At 37.2% G+C, this 25,383-nt stretch overlaps 1 protein-coding gene across 2 annotated transcripts in view; it reads right to left on the bottom strand.

Moving 5' to 3' along the window:
• PAK2 (p21 (RAC1) activated kinase 2) overlaps window positions 1-25,383 on the bottom strand; it is a 118,035-nt gene that overhangs the window by 32,552 nt on the left and 60,100 nt on the right. For both annotated transcript variants that reach the window (XM_066240780.1, XM_066240781.1), the window contains exons 3-11: window positions 17,647-17,747; window positions 17,180-17,327; window positions 16,640-16,671; window positions 14,383-14,490; window positions 11,866-11,998; window positions 10,350-10,413; window positions 9,936-9,984; window positions 9,365-9,477; window positions 7,700-7,817 (exon numbers count right to left, since the gene is read on the bottom strand). In XM_066240780.1, the coding sequence (XP_066096877.1) occupies window positions 7,700-7,817; window positions 9,365-9,477; window positions 9,936-9,984; window positions 10,350-10,413; window positions 11,866-11,998; window positions 14,383-14,490; window positions 16,640-16,671; window positions 17,180-17,327; window positions 17,647-17,747 (866 nt within the window). The remainder of the gene's footprint in view (window positions 1-7,699; window positions 7,818-9,364; window positions 9,478-9,935; window positions 9,985-10,349; window positions 10,414-11,865; window positions 11,999-14,382; window positions 14,491-16,639; window positions 16,672-17,179; window positions 17,328-17,646; window positions 17,748-25,383) is intronic.

Raw genomic sequence — 25,383 nt, 5'->3', positions numbered from 1 at the left:
TTTTCATTACTTAATGGTAACCACCCTTAAAAAAACCACCACAAAAACACTTAACTTAAAAAAGGTAGCAACAGAGGAAAGAAGTATGGAACACAAACAAACAAAAACAAATGATAGAAAAACAAAAGAGAAGAATCAAACTAGATACAAAACTAACAGAAAGCAATTTATAAAATGGCAGTAGGGAACTCACAAGTATCAATAATTACACTAAATGTAAATGGATTAAACTTACCAATAAAAAGACACAGAGTAGCAGAATGGATTAAAAAAGAAAATCCAACTATATGCTGCCTACAAGAAACACATCTAAGCAACAAGGATAAAAACAAATTCAAAGTGAAAGGCTGGAAAACAATACTCCAAGCAAACAACACCCAAAAAAAAGCAGGTGTAGCAATACTCATATCTAATAATGCTGACTACAAGACAGAAAAAGTACTCAGAGACAAAAATGGTCATTTCATAATGATTAAGGGGAAGTTGAATCAAGAAGACATAACAATCCTTAATATATATGCACCAAACCAAGGAGCACCAAAATATGTAAGACAGCTACTTATTGACCTTAAAACAAAAACTAACAAAAATACAATCATACTTGGAGACCTCAATACACCGCTGACGGCTCTAGATCGGTCATCCAAACAGAGAATCAATAAAGATATAGTGGCCTTAAACGAAATACTAGAACACCTGGATATGATAGACATCTACAGGATACTTCATCCCAAAGCGACAGAGTATACATTTTTCTCTAGTGTACATGGAACATTCTCAAGAATTGACCATATGTTGGGCCACAAAGACAATATCAGCAAATTTAGAAAAATTGAAATTGTACCAAGCATATTTTCTGATCATAAAGCCTTGAAACTAGAATTCAACTGCAAAAATGAGGGGGAAAAACCCACAAAAATGTGGAAACTAAACAACATACTTCTAAAAAATGAATGGGTCAAAGAAGAAATAAGTGCAGAAATCAAAAGATATATACAGACAAATGAAAATGAAAATACGACATATCAGAATCTCTGGGACGCAGCAAAAGCAGTAATAAGAGGAAAGTTCATATCACTTCAGGCCTATATGAACAAACAAGAGAGAGCCGAAGTAAACCACTTAACTTCACACCTTAAGGAACTAGAAAAAGAAGAACAAAGACAACCCAAAACCAGCCGAAGAAAGGAGATAATAAAAATCAGAGCAGAAATAAATGAAATAGAGAACAGAAAAACTATAGAAAAAATCAATAAAACAAGGAGCTGGTTCTTTGAAAAGATCAACAAAATTGACAAACCCTTAGCAAGACTCACCAAGGAAAAAAGACACAGGACTCAAATAAATAAAATCCAAAATGAAAGAGGAGAGATCACCACAGACATCATAGAAATACAAAGAATTATTGTAGAATACTATGAAAAATTATATGCCACCAAATACAACAATCTAGAAGAAATGGATAAATTCCTAGAACAATACAACCTTCCTAGACTGAGTCATGAAGAAGCAGAAAGCCTAAACAGACCAATCAGCAGGGAGGAAATAGAAAAAACTATTAAAAACCTCCCCAAAAATAAAAGTCCAGGCCCAGACGGGTATACTAGTGAATTCTATCAAACATTCAAAGAAGACTTGGTTCCTATTCTACTCAAAGTCTTCCAAAAAATTGAAGAAGAAGCAATACTTCCAAACACATTTTATGAAGCCAACATAACCCTCATACCAAAACCTGGCAAGGATGGCACAAAGAAAGAAAACTACAGACCAATATCTCTAATGAATACAGATGCTAAAATACTAAACAAAATACTGGCAAACCGATTACAACAACATATTAAAAAAATAATACATCATGATCAAGTGGGATTCATCCCAGAATCTCAAGGATGGTTCAACATACGCAAAACGGTTAATGTAATACACCATATCAACAAAACAAAGAACAAAAACCACATGATCTTATCAATAGATGCAGAAAAGGCTTTTGATAAAATACAACACAATTTTATGTTTAAGACTCTCAACAAAATGGGTATAGAAGGAAAATATCTCAACATGATAAAGGCCATATATGATAAACCATCAGCCAACATCCTATTAAACGGCATAAAACTGAGGACTTTCTATCTTAAATCAGGAACAAGACAGGGTTGTCCACTCTCTCCACTCTTATTCAACGTGGTGCTAGAAGTTCTGGCCAGAGCAATCAGACAAGACAAAGAAATAAAAGGCATCCATATCGGAAAAGAAGAAGTAAAGCTATCACTTTTTGCTGATGATATGATCCTATACATCGAAAACCCGAAGGACTCCACAAAAAGATTATTAGAAACAATAAACCAATACAGTAAGGTCGCAGGATACAAAATTAACATACAAAAGTCCATAGCCTTTCTATATGCCAACAATGAAATATTAGAAAACGAACTCAAAAAAATAATCCCCTTCACGATTGCAACAAAAAAAATAAAATACCTAGGAATAAACATAACAAAGAACGTAAAGGACCTATATAATGAAAATTACAAAGCATTGTTAAGGGAAATCGAAAAAGATACAATGAGATGGAAAAATATTCCTTGTTCCTGGATAGGAAGAATAAATATAATCAAAATGGCCATATTACCCAAAGCAATATACAAATTTAATGCAATTCCCATCAAAATCCCTATGAGATTTTTTAAAGAAATGGAACAAAAAATCATCAGATTTATATGGAACTATAAAAAACCCCGAATAGCCAAAACAATCCTAAGGAAAAAGAATGAAGCTGGGGGCATTACAATACCTGACTTTAAACTATATTATAGGGCCACAATAATCAAAACAGCATGGTATTGGCAAAAAAATAGACACTCAGACCAATGGAACAGAATAGAAAGCCCAGAAATAAAACCACATATATATGGTCAAATAATCTTTGATAAAGGGGCCAACAACACACAATGGAGAAAAGAAAGCCTCTTCAACAAATGGTGTTGGGAAAACTGGAAAGCCACATGCAAAAGAATGAAACTCGACTACAGCCTGTCCCCGTGTACTAAAATTAATTCAAAATGGATCAAAGACCTAAATATAAGACCTGAAACAATAAAGTAAATAGAAGAAGACATAGGTACTAAAATCATGGACCTGGGTTTTAAAGAACATTTTATGAACTTGACTCCAATGGCAAGAGAAGTGAAGGCAAAGATAAATGAATGGGACTACATCAGAATTAAAAGTTTTTGCTCAGCAAGAGAAACTGATATCAAAATAAACAGACAGCCAACTATATGGGAACTGATATTTTCAAACGACAGCTCAGATAAGGGCCTAATATCCAAAATTTACAAAGAACTCATAAAACTCAACAACAAACAAACAAACAATCCAATAAAAAAGTGGGAAGAGGACATGAACAGACACTTCTCCCAGGAAGAGATACAAATGGCCAACAGATATATGAAAAGATGCTCAGCTTCATTAGTTATTAGAGAAATGCAAATCAAAACTACAATGAGATACCACCTCACCCCTGTTAGATTAGCTATTATCAACAAGACGGGTAATAGCAAATGTTGGAGAGGCTGTGGAGAAAAAGGAACCCTCATTCACTGTTGGTGGGACTGTAAAGTAGTACAACCATTATGGAGGAAAGTATGGTGGTTCCTCAAAAAACTGCAAATAGAACTACCTTATGACCCAGCAATCCCTCTACTGGGTATATACCCCAAAACCTCAGAAACATTGATACGTGAAGACACATGTAGCCCCATGTTCATTGCAGCACTGTTCACAGTGGCCAAGACATGGAAACAACCAAAAAGCCCTTCAATAGAAGACTGGATAAAGAAGATGTGGCACATATACACTATGGAATACTACTCAGCCATAAGAAATGATGACATCAGATCATTTACAGCAAAATGGTGGGATCTTGATAACATTATAAGGAGTGAAATAAGCAAATCAGAAAAAAACAAGAAATACATGATTCCATACATTGGTGGAACATAAAAATGAGACTAAGAGACATGGACAAGAGTGTGGTGGTTACCAAGGGTGGGGGGGGAGGGAGGACATGGGAGGGAGGGAGGGAGAGAGTTAGGGGGAGGGGGAGGGGCACAGAGAACTAGATAGAGGGTGACGGAGGACAATCTGACTTTGGGCGAGGGGTGTGCAACATAATTTGATGACAAAATAACCTAGACATGTTTTCTTTGAATATATGTACCCTGATTTATTAATGTCATCCCATTACCATTAATAAAAATTTATTTAAAAAAAAAAAAAAAAAAAAAAAGAAATCACATCAGTGGTGAAGGATAAACTTGTGATTATTTTCCTATGAATTTCAGATATTCAAGTCTAATCAATGTGCAATGAAAAGGGGGTAAGATCCTGTGTGGTGTGGTTCTCTCTAGCTGTTCTTCAATGTGATGTGATGTAAGATTTTTACTTCATTTCCTCTACGGTGGATTTTACATAAAGTTCTATCCACAACCTAGATGCCAATGTTAAAGGAATAACTTTCTTCTTATGCTAATGTTTCAGAAAGCACTCAGTACAAAGTAAGAAAAAACTTCTCCTCCCTTCCTTAAATAAAAGATTAGATTTTTAAAATCTGCTTGTTCCTATATTTTAAAATATAAACTGTGTATAAATTGTTTACTTGAAAAAAGTTGTGTTTTTATTTCTTACCTCCATCAGAGTAGAACAAAAAAGTCTGTATACCATTAAGTGTAGAACAACAACAAAAAGTCTGTACATCATTCAAAATATTTTACTATTCGTTCAAGGAAAAAGCAGGTATGTATATTAATTAATACACTACATTTACCAAGCATTTAAAGATTCCTGAAAAGAACAAATTCCCAGAAAAATACTTGAACAAATAGAAACAAACATCACAATGAAAGGAATTTCTAAAACAGTTTTTATATCAATTATCAAAAACTATTAGAAAAACAAATTAAGGCCTGACCAGGACGATGGTGCAGTGGATAGAGCGTCAGACTGGGACGCAGAAGACCCAGGTTTGAAACCCTGAGGTCGAGGTCGTCAGCTCGAGCGCGGGCTACTAGCTTGAGCACGAGGTTTCTAGCTTGTGCGTGGGATCATACACACAACCCCATGGTCTCTGGCTTGAGCCCAAAGGTCGCTGGCTTAAAGCCCAAAGTTGCTAACTTGAGCCTAAAGTTGCTGGCTTGAGCAAGGGGTCACTTGCTTTGCTATAGCCCCCCCTCCCCCCGGTCAAGGCACATGCGAAAGCAATCAATGAACAACTAAGATGCCACAACAAAGACCTGATGCTTCTCATCTCTCTCCCGTTCTGTCTGTCTCTATCTGTCCCTCCCTCTGACTCTGTCAAAAATTAAAAAATTTTTTTAATGAAATATAAATAAATTCTTAAGTTAAAAAAATATTTATTTATTTTTCAAGAGAGAGGAGGAGAGGGGGAGAGGTGAAGAGAGGAATATTGATCTGTTCTTGTATGTGCCCTGACCAGGATAGAACTGGCAACCTCAGCACTTCAGGAAGAAGTTTCAACCAGTGGAGTTATCCAGCCAGGGCTCTTAAGTTTTCATCAGCTTTCTTTTTTAAAAAAAAATTTATTTATTTATTCATTTTAGAGAGGCAGGGAGAGAGAGAGAAGGGCAGGGGGAGGAGCAGGAAGCATCAACTCCCATATGTGCCTTGACTGGGGAAGCCCAGGGTTTGAACTGATGACCTCAGCATTCCAGTTCAATGTTTTATCCAGTGTGCCACCACAGGGCAGGCTAGTTTTCATCAGCTTTTAAGTAACCAACATTTTTTGTTAAGGGATATGTTAAACTATCATATTCATTAACAAATTTAAAATATATAGATTAAAAAATATTTTTGAATTGATTTTAGAGAAAGGCAAAGACAGAGAAACATTGATTTGTTGTTCCACTTATTTATGCACTCGTTGCTTCTTGTGTGTTCCCTGACTGGGGATCAAACCCACAATGTTGGTGTATTGGGATGACACTCTATCTAAATGAGCTACCTGGCCAGGGCCCTTAACAAATTTCCTTACCAACTAAAACAACCCCTTAGTGAAAAATAATTAAATCAACATTAAAATTTTCAAAGAATACTTTTTAGAACACCTTTAAAAAGCTGTAAAAGGAAAACATCATTATGTACTGCTCTTTTTTTTTTAAGTACATTTCTTAAAACTAGGGATAGTCTAACAAAGAAGGGCTTAGTACAGAAGAAGCCACAGGATTTCCTAGGCAGGGCTGCTTTGTCCCCCTAGAAATGTTATAGGAAAGGAATGAGCCCAGGCAGGATTACTCTGGCTTACTAGAAAGGCAGAGGATAGAAGAAAGAAGGGAGAGTCTAAGCAGAGCAGCTCTGGCTCTCTAGAACTATTAGAGAAAAGAAGTGAGACCAGGAGGGATGCTTTGGTTCACTGGAGAGTCAAAGAACAGGGGGCCATGGAGATGGGGTTAGAGCAGGGGTCCCCAAACTTTTTACACAGGGGGCCAGTTCACTGTCTCTCAGACCGTTGGAGGGCCGGACTATAAAATAAACTATGAACAAATCCCTATGCACACTGCACATATCTTATTTTAAAGTAAAAAAACAAAACGGGAACAAATACAATATTTAAAATGAAGAACAAGTAAATTTAAATCAACAAACTGACCAGTATTTCAATGGGAACTATGGGCCTGCTTTTGGCTAATGAGATGGTCAATGTGCTCCTCTCACTGACCACCAATGAAAGAGGTGCCCCTTCCAGAAGTGCGGCGGGGGCCGGATAAATGGCCTCAGGGGGCCTCATGTGGCCCGCGGGCCGTAGTTTGGGGACCCCTGGGTTAGAGGGTTAGTCAAAGAGGAGCTGCTATCTACTGATCCCCTGGTTGCAAGTCTCATCATGGGGACCCTTAAGAGTTTAGGAGAAGCATGCCTGAGAGGGAAGAAAGGTATGAGTGTGCTCCCAGAATGGAGAGCATCCATATGTACTGTTCTTACAGGAACAAAGTTGCTAATTCACTTATGCCTCACTGTAAAAATGCTGTGAGCCAAATCATAGAAAACACAATAGTCTTAAGAACTTTTACAATTTTGTCTGTTGTGACAATAATCCCTAAGATATTTATAAGTGGTATCACAGTTTCAATGACAGTAAGCAAATCATTAATCTAAGTGTCATCTGTAGAAGAACTTAGATGGAAGAGGGAAGGCTTTTTTGACTTAGACACAGGCAATCTGGCAGAACTTAAGACTTAAAAGCAAACAGTATGTCTAGTAACTCATTAATAAATATCAAGAAACAACCAGTTTCTTCACCTTCAATGAGATCAATAAAGCCAGAAGCAGATGTATTAACATTTAAGATGAGAATGTGTCCTGCTTTGCCCGGAAGTCCTTGTTTCCACTGTTGAGTGGTTTCGTAAAAAAACATCCTGTTTGGACAGTGGATTATAATGATCGCCCCACTGAAATTCAGCTGTGAACTGCACTCTTCAACGGTCCATGCTTCATTCTAGAATTATCTTACACAGGAAGGAAAGAGCTGAAACTCATGTAGGATGAAATGATATGGAAAAATCTTGCAGAGAATGTGTCTAGACAGAAGTGTCTCATACAACAAAATTTACCTGTGCAAAAACACTTTCCTTTTTTCATCTCCTGCTAAACATATCACCCTAACTTATCAAAATGGGAGCAAACCCACCTCTCTGCATACAGCAGCAATCTGTGCTTCATCCATGCAGGTTTCTGTTACAACATCAGTAAGTGATCCCCCAGCAAGGTACTCCATTACTACAAACAATTCATCTCCCACCAGGTAACTAAAATAAGAACACACAAAATACACTCACTTTTTTTTACTTTTTCTAAACACATGGCACACTCTACATCAAAGAATTAAAAGTTTAGGCACCCTCATAACAAAGCTAGAAAGCTGACAGCTTTGAAGCTAGGAAAACAATGGCAAAGCTGCTATGTAACAGCACAGAAAAATAACTAAGGGTCATTATGATTTTCCCAAACCACTTTAAAGTCTGCCCACCACTGTAACTTGAGTGTGTAGGCAGATTCTCTTATCCTGTTTCACAGATGAACAGAGAACAGCTTGGAGAGGGTAAGTAACTCATCTTCGATCACGGAGCTAGTAAGTGACAAAACCAGAATCTGAAGCCAAGTATAAACTGATTGCCAAGCTTACGGCTCTTCTTTTCTTTTAGCATCCGATATCTTTTCTTTTTCATAACAAGGTAGGATCTGGGGTTGGTTTTTGTAGCTGCGGGTGGCCCGCTGGCCTCTTGTAGGTGCCGAATTTCCGGCCCTAGTATCCTTGCATTGTGCAGGTTGGGTGTGGCTGCGAGGGGTTCCGGGGCCTTGCCGAAATGCCTGTACTCTTCTCGGTCCTTGCAAGGACCAGAAAGTAAAGCAGTGCCACAGCCCTTGGGGAGTCCAAGGCTGGCTGGTCAAAGGTGAGGACCTTGCCTTGAGGATATGGCTCTGGATGCAGTTTCTCACATGAAGAAAACACACCTTCATTTTGGACACCTCTTGCACACAAATATCATCAGTCATAGCCCCTACAACCACAGTGGTTTTACCCTCCCGGCCAGAAGCTTCACTTTCCAAATTATCCTTGAAAGGGACAGAGGAGGTTGGTTGGTGCGATTCATAAACAGCCTCTTGGATGAAGGCAGCATTGGTTCGTCCTGTGTGGCTTAACCAACAGTCTTAGGTAGATGTCCCGGCTCCTTGCACTGAACCTTTCTGTCTTTGTGATGGCAGATGTTGACTCCCATGATGGTGCCTTCTGCTCTACCAGGTCCAGAGAGCTTACGGCTTTTCTTGACCACCATAATCTTACTGACTTAAAATACTATTTTAAAATCTACCTGGATAGTTTATTTCTATAAACATGGTTCCCATTATTAGGGCTAAAGTCTATACACATAGTTGTAAGATATGCATTTTAACATTAATTCCTAAATTAAATGAGGTTTTAACAGACATACTATTTTCCCAGGATAACACTGAAATAAAAATTCATCTAAAAATATAAAAACTGTGGCCCATCACCTCTGTTAGTCAAGATGTGAATCACCTCCCTTAATGTTTCTGCTTCTGAACATTTGTAATTATATGAGCACCAGCAGCAATGTCCTTCATTTAACTCTCAACTCTCTTCTTTCACTTGCCAAGAGACATCTATGTAGAAAAGGACCGGGTACACTGTAATGTGCTATTTTTATCTCTCCTCCTTCAAGCTTATTTTCAGCATTTACAAGCTAGACTAACTAAAGTGGCTATCCCTCAAAGTCATGAGACTGGAAATTTCCACGTTTTGTCCTAATGCTTAAGAAATATTCATATTTACCTGTCTAAGAAGTTAACTATGTTGGGATTCTTTAATTCTTTCATCACCAGAATCTCATTAATGATCAATTCCTTCTTTGGCTGTTTCTGTAAATTAATCTGTTTGATAGCAACCTATAATGGAAACAGAATTTTTAAAAAATCAGAACAAGTTTCCTTATCCTCTTATAAAATTACAAATACCAATTAGTTAATAATTTAATTTATTGTATTTATTATATAATAAAATAATTTAATAGGCAGTACACTTTTATTTTCACATTGTAATACACAAAGCCCAAATATTTAGATTTTTCTTGAAGGTGGTAACAAACCCAAGGTCAGCCCTATGCCAGGAATTCTCTTTTCATTCTAAGCTGGGAAAATATTTTTTAAAATATTTGCTTATTTATGAAACAATGGCATCAATTTCTTCTTTTTTCCCCTTAATAAAAGTGCTATAAAACTACACAGAATAATTCTTTCAACATTTTAAAATGAAAAAGAGATTCCTATTGATTATTCACAGGTTTATCTAGTTTTCTCATATACTAAAAGTTAATAACACCCAGAACAATGAAAAGTAGCTTTACCTCCTGTCCCAATGCCACATCAGTAGCAGTGAAAACTGTACCAGAAGCCCTAGGGGAGAAAAGACACAAGAGATTTAAGATTTCTAAATCACTACCATTTATAACATCCAAAGACTTCACACTTAAGACTTACCATCTTTAACCACAGTGAAAACAAAAACAAAAGGGGAGAAAATAAGAAAAAGAGGCAATCCTTGTGGCCAAAATTTATGTCAGAAATTTGTGGCAAATTTCATACCTACATTTTTGTAGGGTGAAACACCATCCTGAAATAAATGCATTACTTATTTATAAAAATTTAAGGATACCACTCATAGAATACTGTAAGTGCTCAATGTCAGCAGTCAAAAGAGATATCATCTGTACACCTAGGAAATACTGAATATTGTGATAATACAGTCAACAAATACTTACCCTTGCCCAATTTTTTCATATCTCGTGTATTTTTTCTTAGGGTCACCTATGCTCACAATAGTTCCTATATTAAACAGAAACAAAAACTTATAAACCCCAAAAAAAGTTATACGCTAATCAAGTATTTTTAAATTGTAAACTAATTCTGATTCATTATTCCTTTTAATAAGCTTTACTGATTTTAGAACAGTGGTTTTCAAACATACCATTATTCAATTTAAAAAAACCATAACATTAAGTTTCAAAAATATTGTATGTTTCAAACACAAAACACTAAAGTAACTTAAATATATAAATAATATCCAAATGAATAACCCGAAGTGACTTTCCTGACTCCGTACATCTTCATCTTATAACATAGTCGAAAACCACTTATTATAAAAACTACTCTAATATGAAATAATAATACATCTGGTTTTAGAAAAGTTCACAAAGTTACAACTAAGGAACAAGTTTTAAAATTATGCTATTGGGACATAAAATCATAACTTATCATCTTTTTTTATTGTTGTTGTTTAACTTATCATCTTATTTCCAGTAAGTAAACAGATGAGAAAACCACATTAAATTTCCAGTTGCTCAAGATAAAAGGAGACAGGAACATAGCAAGGAAGCTCAAAAAACTAACCCAATTTAATATAGGTACCCAATCTCAAGTCTACAGCCAAAATAATTATAGTATTTTCCTTGATCCCTCCATGTAGGTGTTCTTTATAACTCCAGTTGCTGTGGACTTCTAAATCAGACATTATTGCTACTCTCTCCTTGGCACTATGTAGATTATTTCCCATGCTTGAATCAGGCCAATAATAGATGATGAATAAAAAAAATACATTTTATGTCTACAAATACACTGCTCACAAAAATTCGGGGATATTTCAAAATGCACTTTCAAGATCAGGGAACGTGCAGATGCTCCAGTACTTTCAGTCTTTTGTACAGTGCATTTTCACCAATGAAATAAAAGTTGGTTTTGCATCTTATTTGCATAACTGAACAACTTTCTTTGACTTGTCATTTGCTTTTCTGATGCTGTTTAATAATAAAAAAATCAAATGCTTTTTTATTGCTTTACATTCATTTTGAAATATCCCCGAATTTTTGTGAGCAGTATATAGCCAGACACAAAGGCCATTTTGTTTAGTTACTTATGGTTATTTTGTAGTCTCATGTTGAGAAGCTATAGGTAGCATAAATACATACAAACTTCTTTAATAACATTTCAATTATGACCCTTACATTTGGCCCTTTGGGGAAAGTGATGCCCCCAAAGGTACTGACTACTGCAGAGATGGTGCTCACTAGTCTCTGTAAGCATAATAAAAAATGAGCAAGAAGAGCATTTTGGGGGGCTTCACCCGATTTTAATTGAAGCTATTATTCCTAGAAGAAAACAATTTATTATTTATGTCTTAAGCCAAAAAACAAGAGTATAAATTAAAATCTGGTCCAAATGTTTCAAGAGCTGTTAACAATTAAAAAAAAAAAAGAATAACAGAAAATGTAGGAAACATACTTAATTTCTCCATAATCTCTTCATCTGTCATTTTGGTTTTCTTCTTCTGTTTGTCAGAAGACTTGGCGCCACCATCAACATTCGAATCACCAGCTGGAGCAGGAAGAGGGTCAATCACAGACCGTGTATAAATCTGCAGAGACAGTTCGGTACTGAGTTGAGAAAAAATATTTTAGGTCTTCTTACTGGCACACTATTTAGGTCTTTGATTTTTAACTAAAACTGATTGTCTCCAGTGTTCTAAAGAATGAGAATATTTCCACACCTATCTTAAAAAAGACTTGAAACTAAGAAGGGTAATTGTGAAACATTTTCTGGGCACATCATGGCTATGTTTTAAATCTTTCTAGCAAAATAGCAGATTGTGAATAAAATTTTGTTGTAACCAAATCTAAAATAATATGCTAGTCTGGCCTGTGGTGGTGCAGAGGATAAAGGGATGACCTGGAATGCTGAGGTCACTGGTTTGAAGCCCTGGCTTTGCCTGGTCAAGGCACATACAAGCAATCAATGAACAACTAAAGTGAAGAAGCTATGAGTTGATACTTCTCGCTCTCCCACCTCTATTTCCTCTCTCTATAAAATCAATAAATAAAATCTTTAAAATTATATGCTAGCAATGAAGGAAAAAGAAGTTTAAAATCATGTTTTTACCACAAAAGAGAAATAAGAGCAAAATAATAGAAACCTTTATGTTAATAACTATTAATCCCCCCCACACAAATTTTTGAACAAATACGATTTCTAGCATTTCATTTCTAACAGCCAGTTCTAGGAGATAAAGAAAACAGAGCCCTCTATCGTTAGATCAGGATGCAACGCAGTCCTCAGAGCTTTCCCTGCCAAGTGCACACCACCCCCTCAGCGGCACTGCACAGCACCTCCTCCTCCTCCAAGGGCATTAGTACAGGGAGAGGCCAGGACTCTTCCATCTCCATCTAAGGTCAGTGTTGTTAAAATTCTATATATGGTTAGGAGTTAACTCTTAGCAGCCCCCGAATAACACCAACACTTTGAGAGAAATGTAAAATGGGAGATAAAATACATAATTTGGGGAATTTATAGATATAGTGGTTATCTACATTGAGATAAACAGAGAAAGCCAGAGAAATACATGAATTCTCTGGAAGACAAGGTATAATATAGAAAGAAAAAACAGTAAGATAAGTATTTTAACTTTTAAAGAAGCCATTCGATTTTAATTCTCAAAAAAGCTACTTTTTGATGAGTGGTCTTTAGGTAAAGAGTTCCTAGTCAAGTGTCCCCACTAAAACGTTTTAAGTATGAAGGCTTTTTAAAATTGATCACTGGAGCTCTTAACGAAAACGGGCATAGGTGACCTCTCAAAATGGTTTGCTACTCACTTGACCCAGAAACCACAAAATCGTGCAAATCAAGAGGCTCAAACCTTTGAGTTCACTTTAAGAACACACATAAAACTGTCCAGGCCATCCAGGGTGTGCATATTCGAAAAGTCACCAAGTACCTGAAGGATGTCACTTTACAGAAGCAGTGTGTGCCATTCTGTCGTTACAATGGTGGGGTTGGTAGGTGTGCCCAGGCCAAACAGTGGGGCTGGACACACGGTCGCTGGCCCAAAAAGAGTGCTGAATTTTTGCTCCACATACTTAAAAATGCAGAGAGTAATGCTGAATTGAAGGGGTTAGACGTAGATTCTCTGGTCATTGAGGACACCCAGGTGAACAAGGCTCCCAAGATGCGAAGGAGAACTTACAGAGCTGATAGGAGGATTAACCCTTACATGAGCTCTTCCTGCCACACCGAGATGATCCTTACTGAAAAGGAGCAGACTGTTCTAAACTAGAAGAGGAAGTTGCACAGAAGAAAAAGATATCCCAGAAGAAACTGAAGAAACAAAAACTTATGGTGTAGGAGTAAATCCAACATAAAATAAGCAGTAATAAAACTAAAAGCCAAGGATAACTGCAGTGTGGCCTAGATGGGATAAGTTTGCAGGTTCTATCCATGTAACCAGGTGAACCAAAGGTTCAGTGTGTGTCTCTCTCTCTTCCTCTATCTAAAAAAATAATTAAAAAAAAAAAGCAGAAAAAAAAAAGATTGTTGGAAGTCAAATACAGACTGTTTTTAAAACACATGTGCAGCCTTAACAAGTTGTGACAGTGGATAGAGCATCAACCTGGGATGCTGAGGACACAGATTTGAAACCCCAAGGTCACCAACTTGAGTGCAGGCTCATCCATCTTGAGTGTGGGCTCATCTGTCTTGAGCACAGGGTTGCCAGCTTGAGCGTGGGATCATAGCCTTGAGCCCAAAGGTTGTTGGCTTGAGCAAGGCGTCACTGGCTCAGTTGGAGCCCTCAGATCAAGGCACAAATGAGAAAGCAATCAATGAACAACTAAGGTGCCACAACTATGAGTTGATGCGTCTCATCTCTCTCCCTTCCTGGCTCTCTCTCTCTCTCTCACTAAAAACAAAAACAAAACTCACAACACATGTGCAGACACACACTGTCTAATTCACTAATAAAACACTTACTGATTTTGTATGATCCGGTCGTGGGGCAATAACAGGAGGAGCAGCCTCTTCATCATCATCATCTTCCTCTGTTACTCCTGCTGATGTTTCTGATCCCTTGGTATTCAACTGTATTTATCAACAAGCCAAGTTAAGGAAGACAAGTCACATAAAACACTGTTAAAATATGACTATCTCTTTTAACATACTTGAAAAAATTTATTTCTTTATTTTAATAGCTCATTTCAAAAAGATAAATCCTCACTGGCTCTACTCTAATCACTTAAAAAGTGAAGACAATTCTGTAAGTAAAGAAAAGTAAGTTTATGAAATAAATGTATACGATAAATGTGAAGTATTCTTAAGAGAGAGTTTATGCTCTTTACATAGAAATTTTATTATACCTTTTAAATAAACCCTAAAAGTAAACAATCACTTTATTTGGTAAAAACAAAAACAAGGATCTTCTAGGCTTTATATAAGCCAGAGTCAAGTTCAGCCATTTAAAACAGCTACATTTATAAGAAAAAAATTGTGGCTAGTAGTACAAAAGAGGAGGGCATTAGCTTTCAAATAGGGATCATTACCGTATTTCCCCATGTATAAGATGCACCTTTTCCCGAAAAATGTGGAGTCTAAAAACTGGGTGCATCCTATACAGTGGTTATAGTTTTTTTTACTTGCATTTCCCGCTTTTTCATGCTTGTTTTTGCACTCATTGTTGAAGACCATGATTCGTCATCAGACACAAATTGAGGACAAGCTAATGGATGGGAGTTTTGATGGTGATGAGAAGTTGTATGAATTTTATGATGAATAAAACTTGAGTTCAATAACTTTATGTAATTTTTTTTTTTTTTCAAATTTCAGGCCCCAAAATTAAGGTGTGTCTTATATATAGGAGCGTCTTATACATGCGGAAATATGGTATATGCCAGGTGTGTGCTAGGTATAGAAACTTTACATGTTACACCAGTGGTCCCCAACCCCTGGGTTGCAGACCGGTACCGGTCCGTAGGCCATTTGGTACCAGTCCGCAGAGAAAGAATAAATAACTTACATTATTTCCGTTTTATTTATATTTAAGTCTGAACAATGTTTTATTTTAAAAAATGACCAGATTCCCTCTGTTACATCCGTCTAAGACAGGGGTCCCCAAACTATAGCCCGTGGGCCGCATGCGGCCCCCTGAGGCCATTTATAAAGCCCGCCACACTTCCAGAAGGGGCACCTCTTTCATTAGTGGTCAGTGAGAGCACCTGTGCATCCTGTGCTCCTGGAGTGCTGTATGTGACGGTGCCGCAAAGCATGGTGTCACTCACGTACAGTACTACTTCCGGTGATGCGGGATGCACGCGTCAGGGCTCCGGAAGCGTGTCATATCACTTGTTATGACTAGCAGTGACAAATATGGAACCGGACATTGACCATCTCAGCCAAAAGCAGGCCCATAGTTCCCATTGAAATACTGGTCAGTTTGTTGATTTAAATTTATTTGTTCTTTATTTTAAATATTGTATTTGTTCCCGTTTTGTTTTTTTACTTTAAAATAAGATATGTGCAGTGTGCACAGGGATTTGTTCATAGTTTTTTTTATAGTCTGGCCCTCCAACGGTCTGAGGGACAGTGAACTGGCCCCCTGTGTAAAAAGCTGGGGGACCCTTGGTCTAAGACTCACTCTTGACACTTGTCTCGGTCACATGATACATTTATCTGTCCCACCCTAAAGGCCGGTCCATGAAAATATTTTCTGACATTAAACTGGTCTGTGGCCCAAAAAAGGTTGGGCACACTGTGTTACACCATTTAATTTTCATGAACTCCAGGAGAGTTTCATTCTTGCTGAGGAGCTGAAAACAACACTGACTTTATAAGAAGTAATTGTGCTGACAAATGATAACTTAAAGTTTCTGACAGCTCTGAAAACTGACAGGCTTCTCCATTGTTCAATGTTCCAAAGTCTATACTTGGTAGAATGCTGCCAAAGGAAGAGGCTAGCAAGTTTTCTATTCATGTTTACAAATGGAAACATTACCAAAGTAGCTGAACTGCCCTAGAACATAGTGAGTTTTAGTCACACTGAATACCATATCAAGGATATTCTATTTGTTTAACATGGCTACCTCAACTGATCAACTGGCTAGTTAAAATATATAATATATATTAAATAGTTATTTCTAAGTAGCTGTAATTTATTTCAGAAAGCATAATAAAAAGTGAAAATTGTTTTGGGTAACTTAACTTATAACAAGAACTATAAGAAATAACATTAACTTACTGCTGGTGTTCCAGAAGGAAAACCATCTTTCTCTGAATAAAAAACAGAAAATAATGTTAACATTTCAAAAAATAAAACATATAAAATTAAAAGATAATAGAAAGCAGAGCAAATAAAAATGTTCTCAGATTGATTGAATAAAGTCTTGAGAAAAATGACAATACTAGTATTCAAGCAAGAATTTATATAAGATTGAGTCAACAAATCTCTAATCTTAACAGAACTCTGTAAATTTACTAAAAACCATTGAAATGTCTACTTCAAATGGGTGAATTTTATAGCATGTAAATTACACCTGAATAAAGTTACCTGGAACAAAAAAAGCTTTTTAATAAATTATGCATAAGAGCTGCTCCAATCAGTTTATAAAAGGTAGTTCTATGCAGCAAAAAAAAAACAAAAAAAAAAAAGTGGAGAAAAAAACCATAGCTTATTATTATTTTTTAAAATTTATTTCTAGGAGTAATCTTTTTCTTAGAAGAGCTTCACAACTCTGCAATCTCATTTGAATCAGGCTTTTAGAACTGATTGATGTCTTACCTGGAGGAGTAAAGCTCAGATACTTCTGCTTCACTGTGTTGGAGTCATAGAACTTTAAGACATCCAGCACAGCCTGAGGATTTTTCTTCTGCTCTAGTTTGGTGATATTGGAAGTCTGTAATAATCGAGCCCACTGTTCTGGCATGCCCTAACAAGAGTCAGAAATTAGATGCTTTGAGTCGCTCTAACAAAATCAATTTCCAGAGGTGAATGACAAAAGACATGAATCAATCTATACAACTATAGGTTTGACTAAATTCTAAAAGGCCTATTTTTAAAAAGTCTATTTATCAAAATCTATTTTGCATAATTATAATTAATAGGCCCAGCTCCCTAGGAAGAAGACTGATCCATCCATACTTTTAGAAGAGAAAAGCACCAAGAATTCACCGTTAATATGTGAACAGGAAAGTTAACTTCACACAATCCTGAATGGAAAAGCTTGAGATCCAATGAGGTAAACTTACAGTGAATTCTCCAGTAACAGCATCAAAGCCAACGTGGATGGTGTGCTCAAAATCAGATGGAGGAGAAATTTCTGGCCGTTCCTTTTCTTTCTTCCTACTTCCTAAAGGGCATTAAAAAAAGAATCAGCCTATTTAAATAATATTAATAAAGGTAACCATACTTATGTTTATATTTTTCCTAAAACAGATTAGGAACAAAGTTATTCTTTTTTTTTTTTAATCTTTTTATTATTTTTATTTTATTTATTCATTTTAGAGAGGAGAGAGAGAGAGAGAGAGAGAGAAGAGAGAGACAGGGGGGAGGAGCAGGAAGCATCAACTCCCATATGTGCCCTGACCAGGCAAGCCCAGGGTTTCGAACCAGCGACCTCAGCATTTCCAGGTCGACGCTTTATCCACTGCACCACCACAGGTCAGGAACAAAGTTATTCTAGAAAAGAGATTTCCCCTAAAGAAAATAAATGCTAGAAAACTTAGAAAACTGATAAATGAAGTCCAGTAACTAATTCTGTCATCAAACGGGTGGAAACAACCAGACAATGTCCCGATTATAGAGGCACACAGACTGACCCAGCACCAGGCCTGATTAAAAACACAGGGCAGAAGAGACAGCCCCTTGGAACACTGGTTTACTCTCCCATAAACAAAGGTCTATATCTTATATACTGACCAATTTGAAAAACAACATCTATGAAATCCTATTTCCATTTGGCTATCTATATTCCAAATGGAATCTATATTCCATTTGGCTATCTATATTCTATATTAAATTCATAAAAAACAATTTAATCACTATGTAGATAATATACACTGTAGAGACAAGTAGTTTACAAAGCTCACATCACCTTTCTTGTGCAACCTAACGTCTCCCTTTGAAGTTAATAACTACTACATTTTGAAGTTCCCCTCCTTTTCTGTGGTTCCACCAACTATTTTTCCAACATTTCTGCCACACACCTATCAAGGTTTTCTGTAAATTCAAATATATCAGTTTCTTTTCCTTTTTTCGCTACCACCTTGCTCGCACCCCCTGGCTCTAACCAGAAGGCTTCTGCCAGAGCTACTGTTCTATCAATGTCATTCATCTTTGTCCTGTGCTAGAATTATTATTATTTTTTTGCTTCTGTGTTTTTTCCTCTTCTGGGTAATTTTTTACTATAAATATATTTAGGTTATAATTTCTAATTTCCAGTGTTGCCATTAGAAGGTCGATGCCATTTTAAACCACTGTTGGGTCTATTTCCAGATGCTCAACTTTATTGCAATGCTCTTTATCTTTATGAAAATGCCTAAATGCCTTGATTTAAAGTCTTAAAATAAGCACTGAAACTACATAGTATAAGCTTTATAACTTTTTACTTTTTTCAAAGCTGTCTGGCTAGATTTCCATGTGAATACCAGAATGAGCTTGGCATTTTTACAAAAACGCTTGCTGGAATTTTGATTGGGATTGCAGTGAATCTAAAGATAATTTAGAGAAAACTGATTTCTTAACAATATTGAGTCTTGCCTGACCAGGCAGTGGCCAATGGCTAGAGCATCAGACTGGGACGTAGAGGACCCCGGTTCAAAACCCCGAGGTCATCGGCTTGAGTGTGGGCTCACCAGCTTGAGAGCGGGCTCACTAGCTTGAGCATGGGCTCACCAGCTTGAGCGTGGGATCATAGACATGACCCCATGGTCACTAGCTTGAGCCCAAAGGTTGCTGGCTTGAAGCCCAAGGTTGCTGGCTTGAACCCATGGTCACTAGCTCAAGGGGTCATTCGTTCTGCTGCAGCCCCCTCCCTCAGTCAAGGCACATATGAGAAAGCAATCAATGAACAACTAAGATGCCTCAACGAAGACTTGACGCTTCTCATCTCTCCCTTCCTGTCTGTCTGTCTCTATAAAAATAGTAAATCTCCATTTATTTTTTTATTTACTTATTTTAGAGAGGGGAGAGAGAAGGGGAGGAGGAACAGGAAGCATCAACTCCCATATATACCTTGACCAGGCAAGCCGAGGGTTTCAAACCGGTGACCTTGGTGTTCCAGGTTGATGCTTTATCCACTGCACCATCACAGGTCAGGCCCATTTATTTCATTTCCAAATTATATCTCAGTAATGTTTTATAGTTATCAGTGTACAGATATGTCACTGCTTTTGCCAGATTTCTGCTTTACTGTCAAAACTTCTGTTCCTACTGCAAATGGTACAGCTTTTAAAATTTTAATTTTCAATTGTTCATTGATGGCATATGAAGACGCAATGGATTGTTGAATCTCAATCTTTAAAAAATATTTTTTACTGATTGATTTTAGAGGAAGGGGGAAAGAGAGAGAAAGAGACAAACATCAATTTGTTGTTCCACTTATTCACACATTCACTGGTTGATTACTGTATGCCCCTGCTGGGGACTGAACCTATAACCTTGGCATAGCAGATGACGCTCTAACCAATTGAGCTCCCCTGCCAGGGCTTGAATATCAATCACATATCCTAAAACCATACTATACCTACTTTTTAGTTCCAGTAGCATTTTTTAAGATATCATAGGATTTTTCCCCCCACAGGATTTTCTTCCTTTTATTGGATTAAGGGCATTTTCATCTAAGTTTGTTGAAAGCTTTTATCAGAAATAGATATTGGATTTTTTCAAATGCTTCTTCTATATCTACTGAGGTGAATATATGGCTACTCTTCTCTTTTTTGTTAATATAGTGAACTTCCACTGATTGATTTCCAAATGTTATACCAACCTTGCATTCCTAAAAGGAAATCAATCAACTTGGTCATAATGTCTTTCCCTTTTTATATACTGTTGGATTCTAATTGCTAAAATTTTGTGTTTGTATCCTTAAAAGATATTGGTATGTAGCTTTCTTTCCTTGTCTTTGGCTGGGGTATCATAGTAACTCTGGTCTCATAAATTGAGTTGGAAAGTACTCCTTCCTATTCAGTTTTCTGGAAGTTAGTATAAAAGTGGTGATGTTTCTTTCTTAATTGTTTGGTAGAATTCACTAATGGATTCATCTGGGTTTGACATTTCTATGTGGAAAGTTTAGTAACTACAAACTAAATATTCTTAAATATGAAGTTTTCAAATAATCTATTTCTTCTTGTGTGAGATTTGAAATATTCCCACCTTAATGTTTTTCTTTAAAGATTTGATTTATTGATTTGAGAGAGAGAGAGACAGGGGATAGAAGTGGGAAGCATCAACTCCTAGCAGCTGCTTCTCATATGTGCCCTGACTAGGCAAGCCTGGGTGGGGTTTCTAATTAGCGACCTCAGCACTCCAGGCCAACACTCTGTCCACTGCGCCCCCACAGGTCAGGCTCTCACCTTACTGTTCTGAATTCATTTGTACATATTTGTACATAATATCACCTTCTTTTTTGTGACAGAGAAAGGGACAGACAGAGACAGGCAGGCAGAAGAGATGAGAAGGATCAATTCTTCATTGTGGCACCTTTGTTGTACATTGACCAGGAGGCTACAGCAGAACAAGTGACCTCTTGCTCAAGCCAGCGACCTTGGGCTCAAGCCAGCGACCATGGGGTCATGTCTATGATCTTGGGGTTCGGACCTTGGGGTTTCAAACCTTGGTCCTCTGTGCCCCAGCCCAATGCTCTATCCACTGCGCCAACATCTGGTAGGGCAGCCTTATCTTTTTAATATTGTCAAACCTGTAGGGTTCCCACCTCTCTCTCATTTTCAATATGGGTACTTTGGTCTTTTTCCCCCCATCAGTCTGGCTAGAGGTTTATCCATTTTACTGATATTCTTGACAAGTCAGATTTTGATTTCATTAATTTTTTGGTATTGTTTTTTCCATCTATTTCATTAATCTTCACTGTGATTTTTATTATTTATTTTTTTCTTGAATCTCATCTGCTCTTCCCTTTTAGTTTATTAGGATGGCTTAACAAAAGCCACTGCTTTGAAATTTTTCTTTTTCTTTTTTTACAGGGACAGAGAGAGTCAGTGAGAGGGATAGACAGGGACAGACAGATAAGAAGTATCAATCATCAGTTTTTTGTTGCAACACCTTAGTTGTTCATTGATTACTTTCTCATATGTGCCTTGACCATGGGCCTTCAGCAGACAGAGTGATCCCTTGCTAGAGCCAGCGATCTTGGGCTCAAGCTGGTGAGCTTTTGCTCAAACCAGATGATCCCACACTCAAGCTGGTGACCTCGGGGTCTCGAACCTGGGTCCTCGGCATCCCAGTCCGATGCTCTATCCACTACGCCACTGCCTGGTCAGGAGAAATATTTCTTTTCTAATATGGGTGTTTAATACTATAAATTTTTCCTGTATGTACTAAGTTAGCACCATCAAACAATTTTCATTTCCATTATTTAATATCTTTTCTCTTTTTTCTTTCTTCTTTTAACTTTTACCAAGAGAAAACGTCAAATTTAATACATATTTATGTATGGGAGCCCTGCGTACATGAGAGCCAGAGACCCTACATACAGGAGAAGTTCCTAATATCTTTTCTAAATATCTTTTTGATTTCATTTATTTGGAAGGGTTTTACTTATTTTCTAAATATGTCCAGTGATCTGTTATTGATTTCTACTTTAATTACATTGTGGTCACAGAATATTTTGTGTGATTTAAATCCTTCTAAATTTATTAATATAACACAAGAATATCATCTGTCTTGGTAAATGTTCTGTGTTTAGTTAAAAAGAATGTGTATTCTGCTGATGTAGTTTGTCTATTCTACTTGAAATTCTATCCATTTTTACTTCATGTACTTTGAAGCTCTACTATTAAGCACATAAAAGTTTAATTCTGTTGTGTCCTCTCAATGAACTGACCCTATTATCATTATAAAAGAACCTATTTCTTATTCTTATTCCTTAAATATTTAGGGCACTACTTTTTGCACTAAATTCTATTTTGTCTAATATAAAAGCATGGCTAGTTCAGGTTTCTTTTCATTGTTAGCATACTTTTTTTTTTAAATTTTTCTGAAGTGAGCAGCAGGGAGGCAGAATGACTCCCACATGTGCCCGACCGAGATTTACCCAGCAAGCCCACTAGGGGGCGATGCTCTGCCCATATTGGGCATCACTCCATTAGGAGTGATGCAACTGGAGCCATTCTAGCGCCTGAGGTGGAGGCTATGGAGCCATCCTCAGCGCCTGGGCCAACTTTGTTCTGATGGAGCCTTGGCTATGGGAGGGGAAGAGACAGAGAGGAGGGAAAGGAGGAGAGGTAGAGAAGCAGATGGGCACTTCTGTGTGCCTTGGCTGGGAACTGAACCTGGGACTTCCATACTCCAGACCAATGCTCTACCACTGAGCAAACCGGCCAGGGCTGCTATTAGCATACTTTTTAAATTATTTTATCTTAACCTATTTATGGCTGTGTGTGTGGTGTGTGTGTGTGTGTGTACGATAGAGGAAGAGAGGAATGGAGGGTGGGAGGGAAAGACAGACGGAGAGACAATTAGGGAGAGGGATGAGAAGCATAACTTGTAAATGCAGCACCTTTATTGTTCATTGATTGCTTTCTCACATGTGCCTTGACTGGGGGCTCCAGCTGAGCCAGAGAACTCTTGCTCAAGCCAGCAACCCTGGGCTTCAAGCCAGTGACCATGGATGCCTATGATCCCAAGCTCAACTGCGACCTTGCGGTTTCGAACCTGGGTGCTCAGCATCCCAGCCCTATGCTCTATCCACTGCGTCACCACCTGGTCAGGCTGGCTTTATATTTTTTAAGTGCATATCTCTTAGGTATTATATAATTATATCTGCAATCTAATAATCTCTGCCTTTTAATTGTGGTGAATAATAGATCATTACATTTAATATGATTATTAATATGGTTGGGTTTAAACTTGTTTCCCATCTCTTAGGGATCACTTTCCTTTATGGTCTAATATACAAAGTTTTGAAAACCGTTGTTTTGTGTGTTTTTAATTCTTTTAGGTAGAGGGGTAAATCTGGTCTGTCACCACTTCATCTTAACTGGAAGTAAAGTATAACAGGTTTTGCCATCTTATCTGTGGTACCATGAAATTTCAGGATGTCATTTGATGTGTTTTTCATTCATTACTGGGCAGAAATATGGAGGCAAAGTAGATTAGTGGCTGCCTGAGTTTGGGGTAGGGGAGAGCAAGCAATGGGAAATGATTGCTAACGGGCATAAGGTTTCTTTTAGGGATGATGAAAATGTTCCCAAGTTAGACTGTGGGCACGTTCCATCTGGAAATCATATTCTTCAGGTCTGGGAAATTTTTTCTTATTATTTCTTTATTTCCTTCTATTTTCTTTGTTCATTATTAGTTATATCAGTGCATCTTGGTCTGATTTTACAACTGTTATCTTTTCTCTCATATTTTTAATCTTTACTGTTTAATAATCTGGAAGAATTTTATTAACTATCTTCCACTTTTTACCTATTGACATAATTTATTTTGGTTATCTTAAATGTTAATTTTCCAAGAACTATTTCTCATACTTTTCTTTTTTTTTTTTAAAAAAAAGACTTTATTTATTTATTCATTTTAGAGAGGAGAGAGGGAGAGAGAAAGAGAGAGAGAGAGAAGGGAGGAGCAGGAAGCATCAACTCCCATATGTGCCTTGACCAGGCAAGCCCAGGGTTTTGAACCAGCGACCTCAGTGTTCCAGGTTGATGCTTTATCCACTGCGCCACCACAGGTCAGGCTTCTCATACTTTTCTTGTTTTGTAGATGCAATTTATCTTCTCTATTACATGGTTTATGTGTGTATGTAGTTTGGGCTTTTTTCTTTCTACACTGTCCGTTTCTTCTACAACCCCTTTTAGTTCCTGTTGTTTTGGCCTCTCTTATGTTCAGAGTTTTCCCAAAATGTCTGAAATTTCATATATAAAAGTATTAAAAAGTTGCCTGGACAGAAGGAAGGTACAGGGGGGATAAATGGCAATGGATGGAGACTTGACTTGGGGGAGTGAACACACAATACAGTGGACATAAGATGCGGAATAGAATTGTACACCTGAAACTTGTATAATTTTGTTAACCAGTGACACCCCAATAAAAATATAGTAATTAAATAAAGTTAACTGGGAGGTAAGTCAGCCTTTTCATTAAAGACAGAGGTGGGATGTAGGGTACTTAAAGTCTTTTTTTTCCAGGTCATTCTATTTATCCCGAGAGAAATCTTCCCCATCTTTTGTCTAAGGTCTTTGAGTCAAGCTAAGGACTTTCCAAAGAAGGGCAGAGGAAAGGAGTTTAGTATATGTTACTGTCCACTGAATCCATCCAAGTTTTACATTCTCATGCCTCTCAGGTTTAATTTTTCCCAAAATAAATGTAAGCATAAGTTTGTTCTTATCTCAGAGGATGGGAGTTATACTTGCATGGCTGTACGGGGTAGAGGAGGGGTCCTAATGGCCCTTTGACACTTCCTATACATCTACATCTTTTTAACTCCCCATTTCAATCTGTTTATTCTACCCCCATACCCTTCCCATACTACCGTGTATGTCTAAATCCTGCGCCTCTGAGATTTTTAGAAGGAAAACTGGTTCAATTCTCACAGAAATTCCCCTCTGCAAATGCTTAGAATGTCTTCCACTGTTTTGCTTAGTCAGTTCACACTTCTCCATAGCTTTAATCTTCCAAATATGTACTGAAATCTCTCTCTTTTTTTTTTTTTTTTTTGTGAAGAGACAGAGAGAGAGAGAGAGACAGATAGCGACAGGAAGGGAGAAAGATGAGAAGCATCAATTCTTCGTTGAGGCTCCTCAGTTATT

This window comes from Saccopteryx bilineata, chromosome 8 (genome assembly GCF_036850765.1).
Source record: "Saccopteryx bilineata isolate mSacBil1 chromosome 8, mSacBil1_pri_phased_curated, whole genome shotgun sequence".
Taxonomy (NCBI): domain Eukaryota; kingdom Metazoa; phylum Chordata; class Mammalia; order Chiroptera; family Emballonuridae; genus Saccopteryx; species Saccopteryx bilineata.
Note: the sequence above shows the minus strand (reverse complement) of the source record. Positions and strands in the feature narration are given on the sequence as shown.